At 32.5% G+C, this 8580-nt stretch overlaps 1 protein-coding gene across 1 annotated transcript; it reads right to left on the minus strand.

Moving 5' to 3' along the window:
- Window positions 1-6262: 6262 nt before the first annotated feature.
- On the minus strand, window positions 6263-8403 carry LOC108691511 (trypsin-1-like). The gene is made up of 6 exons (XM_018199284.1): window positions 8290-8403; window positions 8067-8155; window positions 7804-7948; window positions 7609-7722; window positions 7199-7348; window positions 6263-6565 (listed from the first exon to the last, which is right to left on the minus strand). The coding sequence occupies exons 1-6, from the start codon at window positions 8389-8391 to the stop codon at window positions 6413-6415; spliced, it is 753 nt and encodes a 250-aa protein (XP_018054773.1). The 5' UTR covers window positions 8392-8403; the 3' UTR covers window positions 6263-6412.
- Window positions 8404-8580: the final 177 nt, after the last annotated feature.

Raw genomic sequence — 8580 nt, forward strand, 5'->3', positions numbered from 1 at the left:
TCTGAGAACGAGAAAGTAAGAGCACAAATAGACGTTAGAACTCAAACACGAGATTTCATCAATACTTGATGCATATTCATAAAGGTTTAATATAGCAACGGGCTAGCAATCAATTATTTCGATCTGCCGCATACTCGCTCATTGATAAAGTCCATGAATACAGTATCTCGAACATGCCATTTAATTTAAACGCTGACGAACGTCCCATACTCGTCTCGTATTTCCGATTTCAAGTGCCACGCTTAAACTTAATTATCATGTTTCGAAACCGAAACTTCCGATGTACGATACGATCGCGCTGCCACATCGCAGATAATCGTTAATTTACCATCGATATTTCATCGAGTGCCAGCCAATTAATGGAAGGGATTAAAAGTTTATACAAATTCATACTAGCAGTTCATTTCCGTCCCGCTGAAAGTTCGATTGTGTGGAATTAAGCAGCGACCATTAAAAACCCTTTTAACGACCATTAAAGAATTAATGACACATATTTTTAATCTACCTTCGCGGAATATTTATTGAGATAAAAAAATGATACGAAATTTACTATCCGGTAATAATTATATAATATCAAGATGAAAAAATTATATTATTGCATTGTTTTTTTATCAAATATGTAATTAGAAATAATTTATAATAATAATTTATATAAAAATAATATGTTATACTGAATCAAATAATATAAATAAATATCTACATCATTTAATAAAGTACTCATAATATCAATTTTTATCTTTGTTCCTTTGTAAATGAAAAAGATCTGAACTCATTTATTCCGATTTTCTCATATATCTATGCAGTACCTCGACAAATATGTATCCTAACATTCCAAAACCGATTTTTTTACTTTTCAAAAACATTATTCCTGTTAAACACTTATCTTAATAAATTGCCATCCTAAAAAATAAACGCAAATGTTTATTTTATTAAAACAAAAATTCAGAATAGTCCTTTATATATGTCCTTTTATGCATTAATGTAGTAATCGATTCTGTATTATTAGAAAAATATTTCCAAGGGATATGATTATATATTTCGAGTTTCCTTTATAATATTCGCTATATGTAAATATAAAAATCGATAGGAGTCGTCGCGATATATTACTGTTTCTTCCGTTTCGTCCCGTACGGAGAAAAATATCGCTGTCAGAAAGCTCGCCAATTTTCGATCGCGTCTGCTCGATATTTAAAACTGTCTGCGTAAGGGCATCAGAATAAAAGTACCACGACAAGCGATACTTTTCATCTGTGTGCAAAGATTAATATTTTTTCATGAACGGATTTCTGTGCAACATTTCTCTCTTTCTTTTTCTTTCTTTTTTTCTTCCACCATCCGCTTCATCGTCTCGAAGCCAGCTCGTTAACAAAAACTATACAATAGTGAGAAAAAAAACGAAAGCTTTTCGCTCTTGTAGATACGCTTCGTATATTTGCTTGTCCTCCATCCCATCCCTACTATTTATTATTTTTATCTCGATAGACAAAAAATTATCATCTAATCATCTTCTTCGATGAACTTTATGCAGATCATGTTTGAAATGATTTTACAACATATCATAATTCTCTCCTATAACTGCAAGAATTATTCAGATGAATGAAGGGCAATAAAAAGAAAGTAAAACGAGAGAACTCTTTTTTTTTAAAGAGAAGTCAAATTTAGCCATAAAATGTTTAAAGCTTAAAAAATTTGACTCTAATTTAGAGTGACTGACAACTTCAATTATCTACAAAATTATGAAAATTAATAGAAATGTCGTCTTTTCTGTCTACATTTATATATGTATATCTAGCTAGGAGGTATTTACTCTTAAATTTAGTTTAAAAACAAATAAATAATGTTATAACTAATTAAATATTATTTTAAAAAGTTGAATAATTATTAAAACGTGCGTGACTCCAAGAGTATAACAATTTTAATCGCATAAAAATTCAACAAATGGATTATCGAAATAGATACGGTTCCAATTTTTGGAATCATCATTGAATATTGCACAGTATTTATAAATACTGTTGTGAGACGAAAACGCGAACGCAGTATTAACAAATTATTGTTTCAATTCGACAAAAATTTGTGCGATGTAATCATATTACGCGAATTATCCTAATATTGCAATTACTGACTTTATAATAACATTCCTTTAACATGATCAAAGTTAACAATAATTTATATCCAATTTTTTGTATTCAATAATAATTTGCTTAACTTTTAGATTTATATTTACTCAAGTATTTGCCGTTACAATCACTAATCAAAAACAGAAACATTTATATCTTTCAGTAAGCGATTGCGATCATTCTTCGCCACTATATTCATAACTTAAAAGTTATTCTCGTTATCGAGTTTTTGTAACAACATATTTATATGCATGTGCTATGGAGTGCTATATAAAATTCCTGTGCAAATTGCAGTCCAATCTGAGAGTTATGCTAGTCTATAACTAAAGCTCTCTATACTGCTATTGTCGCAATGACAATTACGACATAGTTTAGAAATCCCTTTGTTGAAACTTGGATTCATCAACAATCGCCTGTTCGATATACTTATATGATACAGATACTGGACAATGCTTTCACCTTCTCCCCAGCGGATCTTTGATTGATCGGTCTCTAACAGGCCAATATTCGGATTAATGTTTCAATGCAATTGTATCATAAACTACTAACTAGCGTACGCGAATTTAACTTTGACATGAAACAAGAGCTGAAAAGGATCTTTCATGCCTGAAAGGATCGTTAGAATGTTCAGAATCTGCATGAATGCTCAGAAATAAAAATATGCTTTATTATTACATTTTATTGTTATTTTAAAATGTATGGTTATTACACAAAGCTGTATTATAATTATTATATTCATTACAAGTACGAAAACAATTAATATTATATAACATTGTTGGAAAAATAAAGCAATATAATAATTTATTAATAAGAAAATAAGTAATTGTTTTATATTATAAACAATGAGTACTTATTTAAGCAATAATAACAAAAAAATATAGAATTTCGAACAATTGTCTATATTTGATATTATACACGCATATTCATACTTTTATTTATTTCTTAAAAAATATTTTAAATATAATTTTATTTACATTGTGAACACATTTTGTAATGTTTCATTTAAGGAGAATTTTTTCCTAAAATAAAATCAAAACTCCTACAAAGTCACCAGAGGTCGCTATTTTTCTAGCGCATCGACATGTCTTTTTATACTATCACAATAGCTCACGAAATCTCTAATATACGTAGTCACACTTGTCAATTTCCGTATAACAAATTCGTCGCGTCTAAGTCTAATTTTAAGAACTCGTTGTTTGTTCGTGCAAATTACGTGGATTATTATTTCGTAAATACAGGTTGCAAAACTTTCGTATCAAGCAAATGACTTGATAGCTTGAAACGTCATATTACACTTAAGAAATGGTAAAAAATGTATCAATTTCAAAATTTTTGATCATTCTCGGCATAAACTCTATCTCACAAACACGTATTAGTACGTATATTTTAATCCTGGAAAAGGATTTTCGAATCTGAAAAGAGAAAAAAATGTATTTGTTATACAAAAATTATATGATTTAATCGGTAATACAGATGGCTTTAAGATCCCCTTATTATTAATCTTAATTGTCTGGAGTGACAGTATTAATTTTATTTACGCATGAATTTTTCTTTCCAATTTTTTACTTACATTTCAGAAATTTAAATATTCACGTATTATTACATGTTTTTCTACAGATATATCACAGATAGATCCGATCGTTATGGATGAACGAAAATAAAAGCATGAGTCGCACTAGTACCGTGAAAATTTCCGTCGCTGAACTTTTTGTTGAATCTCTTTCTCTCTTTCTCTCTCTCTCTCTCTCTCTCTCTCTCTCTCTCTCTCTCTCTCTCTTTCTCTCTGCGCTTCTTTATTCTGACATCCGGATTAATTGATGCCACTATTAATTTTTCCAAGCGCGAGAGAGAAATTTCCGATTATCCAGCTTCCGAGAATTCGACCTAGATTCCACTTGTTTGTCGTCGCGATCGTCCGTTGGGACCAATCGTACTAGAACAAAATACTGAAGACGAACGTTGAAACTAAAGCTTACTAAGCTTTATTGTCCATCCGGTACGAGCCGATCGAAAAATAATTAAACGGCTTCACCAGGCAAATAATTAAACGTAATCATTACAAGAGACGCTCAAGCCGAAGAGCGATATTCTTTTTTGGAAAGTCAGCTCTTTTCGAATGAGAAACTCAAGAAGCAAGATAAACGCACACTTCGCCGCAACGAAGGAACCGTCGGTGATTCTCGCGAGTTTATTCAAACCAGTAAACTTCGCAGACTTGAAGGCGGATACGGAATTCCAGGGTTAGCAACGTATAATTTATCGTTATCAGAAATTCTGGATATATTCGCGCTCTCGAAACAACATAGGCAGAGCGAGACGTGTACACCGTAGCCAGACAACAGGGTTCTGATATATCCGCGGGAATATCGATCGTTTATACCGGTTATAATATCGTGCCATATTAGTATGCCACGTCTGCCATGATTCTTAACGGCCAGAACCGGATAGCGCGAACACGCTGCATCTCGACTCGATTTCGGCATGATGACGCTCTTTATAGGACAAGAGGCGACGATCATCCAATGTCACGTACAACAGCAATGTCGCTCTTTACGGCGACACCCGGTACGTAGGTAAAGCGGACGTGGACATCGACTGTTTGTGCTACCCTTTACGAGTCAGCCACCTGTGCTGGGGCTGCAAAACCGTTTATTCAATGCCACCACGATGGTGATGGCAGCGAAACCTAGAGCATCGTTCCGAGTCGACGCTGAAATTAATAATCTTGCGTGACGAACGATTACGTCGAGGCGAGTGTAAAGGGCAGCAAGATAATATTTATTGCATTGTGCAAAATTACATGTCATCACCTTAGAACTGATTATACCTGCTTTAGCGCAGAGGCGACACAATCCTCGAAAATTCCTGGTGATTAGACCCGCGCAATTATAAACAGCTACGCCAAGTCTGCACAAATCTCCATTATTCGCAATCCAAGTTGTTATTAATTAAAATCGATCCTAATTTTCAATAGTACTTTAAACTTCGGGTGAAACTCGGGCAAGGTCAATGTTTGTACATTTCATGTTTATTTGTTTTCCTGAAAGCCGTGGTCCGTTGAGATACCTTTGAATTCGAAATCCGTTGTTAATAATAAAAAGGACTTCGTTGCCACAGCCATTCTATCGCTAGTATTGTATGTACATTCAAATCGTGATAGCAATCAAACTTTGTTGTGATAAACAATTATTTGATGTTTCAATAAAACTTGGTTTTACTGAAAAATCCTACTGAGTAAATTTGCTCGTCGAAATGCTCATAGAATTTGTTATTAAGGCAAATTTGATTTGTTGTTAATGTAAAATAAAGTACGTCTTTAATAAGTATATCACACGCAAAATTGGAGTAAAATAATTTATATATTAGATATCATAGCAAAATCAGATTTAATAAAATTATTTTTAACGAATAGTATTTAACAATTGATATTTTCTTAACAAATTATTTATAATAATTAACAATTCGCTGCAGCATAAGATATATCCTAATAATAAATCTCTTCTCTTTATACACGCTTCGATAAATAAAATGCATGACGTAATAAAAACATGATAATTGTTGCATTTAAAAAAAATATGTGTTCACAGTATATAAATCCATTCATAATAGATTATCCAAAAATATACTAATTGAATTTAAAATAGATAGACATGAAGAGAAGAGTTTTATTGTATCTAAAAATAAGTATGTTGTGAATATGTTATAAGTTATAAGTATGTTGTATCTAAAGTATATATATATATATATATATCTAAAAATTTAATTAGATACAGATCTAAAAATAATTTTGTTTGAAAATAATTATGTAGCTCAAACTGTAGTTGCTAAAATGTTAAAATTTTTTGCTGCATTATCATCAACGCTTAAGCTTTCTATATAAATTTTTGATAATCCAACAAATTTATTTTCAGATCTGTATCTAGTTAAACTTTTAAATACTTTTAGAAAAACCATTTTTTCGGTGTAGAAATTGAAAACAATATAGCTTACACAAGTTTTGAACAAATAAACATACAAGAATAATATCTACGTTTATTCATGGAAAAGGAAAACGTAAAACAATTGAGAATTTATTAAAATTTCACTTACAACTTCCGTTTTAAAATTATTATTATTGTAAAATCCCTCTTCTATATAGTTGTCCCTTTATTATACAATTTTTAGGTAGTATTTTTTCGTAATGCCATAGTCTAGTTTTTATACGGTTAAACAGAAGTAAATATTTTTTTCAAACGTACGCTGCATCTCTTTCCTATCTTGAAAAACATTCAGAGAGAGGGGAAAAATTAATTCTGCTACACGTTCGCCTGCTCGGTTACCCATTGCCGTATGGCAGGTACTCGCGTATACACTCCTGGAAATCCAACACTCGCACATTCCTGAGCGCCCCAGGACACGATCCCAATTTGGAGCCCGTTGTAGCCAACGAGTGCACCTCCGGAATCTCCCTGCATCATGGACAAATAAATCTTTTTTTTTCACTTCCGCGTGACAGAAATCAATTTCCAAAAAGTCGCGTGGACTAAAAAATAGAACATTTAATGTGCCCCGAAGAGTCAGTTAGTGTTGTATTTTTTCCGAAATATTAAATTCTAATGTTATTAAAAAATAGATTGAGTTATTAACAGAATTATATATGTACATTTTTGTATGCTAATATAATAATGTAATGTGATATAAATTAAATAATAAATTATATCATTGATAACAATAATGTGCGCAACATGCGGCCCACGGATCGCATACAGTCTATTTGTGAACTTTTTATGGCCCGCCAGCTCATAAGGGAAAATATAAAATCGTTTGTATTACATTTTCAATTTTATGCAAACAAAATAAACATTAAAAGAAAATATTTTATCTATGCCCTTATTAGCCCTTAAAAAAGACTGCGCATCGCTAGTTTATAACATATAGAGCAACCTTATGTTTTCTCGAAAAAGCGTGAAAAGAGTTGAATATATTCCATTTCACATCCACGATACATAATTTAAAAAATGCGAGAAGATTGTTTAATCAGAGAATTGCGAATATCCGTCATGGAATTGCTAACAGATAAAAAATAGGCATTGAAAACGTACCTGACAAGTGTCTTTTTCACCTTTGTTATCACCGGCGCAGATCATATTGGAAGTCACTAGCCGATTACGAGCATAGACCTTCCGACACTTTTCTTGATCAGTGACCGATATTGTCGCAGTTTGTAGTACTTCTGAACTCGGACCATTTGCCTGAAATTCATAGCACACCTATATATTATGAGCTGCTAAAACGTTACGAACATCCATCCGTCCGTTCACCGAAGATTCCGTCAACATTTGTCGCAACGATCAACCGAAACTACGTCAAGCGCTCGGCAAACGAATCTTAACATTTACACACAGCTAAACAACCTCGTTGAACATCACCATCGACTAAGCATCTTAGTGGCAATAAATCTTGACACTGATACGAGAGTGTGGAGAATCGAGAAGACTAGAAAAGAACTTACCGATGTTTTTCCCCAGCCTGTAACGATTGCCTGAGTACCTGTTTTAATGTTCATCAATGGAAGCGCAAGAAGGATAGGTTTTATATATTCTCCAAATGTTAAAGGAGCAGATAACTAAAAAAAAAAAATCTTTTTTTATCTAATCTATTTGTCTAGCAAAGAAAATGTACGAAATAAATCATAATTACTATGTACTTTAATTAAAGACACGTCATAATCATAAGTTAGCGGATGATACTTCTTATGACAAATGATCGAGGCGATATCTTTGATTAGAATACCTCCTTTGTTGTGATACATACTTCCAACGCGCACTTTGAAGACCGATAGCGTCTTCTCGCTACAATGATACAAGCACTCTTGAAGCATTAATTTCTGTGAGACTTACATAAGTTACACTATCTAATCTTAATTTTAAGAGACAACAAAGAAATCAAGAATAAGAAATTCATGTATACCCATAGACGCAATGTGCCGCAGTCAAAATCCATCGTTCGCTAATTATAGAACCTCCGCATATAAATTTATCCTTATAATGAATGGAGATCTATTGAAAATAATTTTAAAAAAAAATTCAGATAAAAAATCTGCAGGATACTCTCAATTATAATAATTTCATGCAATTGCTCAAGTGCTCAATCATATGACAATCGTGAGAAGACATTTCAACCATAAACTGACCTGATATGGGTGTTTAATAATGGTTGTAGGTGTACCATCGACTATTCTAGACTCGAAGCACGAGGCGGAAGCTATCAATGCCAGGCAGAATATAATCAGCATGACTGCGGTTGTAGCAACTTGGTTACTGACATTATTGTTCGCGAGAATAAGCTCGAATTAACAGTGAATCCCGATAAGACAAACGACGATATCAAGATACGATATGACGTTGACATTCTTAGTAAAAATCATTCATAACGTGCATTTTTAAATACAATTAGTTATTACGATACTCTATATATATATATA

This window comes from Atta colombica, unplaced genomic scaffold (assembly GCF_001594045.1).
Source record: "Atta colombica isolate Treedump-2 unplaced genomic scaffold, Acol1.0 scaffold47, whole genome shotgun sequence".
Lineage (NCBI taxonomy): Eukaryota > Metazoa > Arthropoda > Insecta > Hymenoptera > Formicidae > Atta > Atta colombica.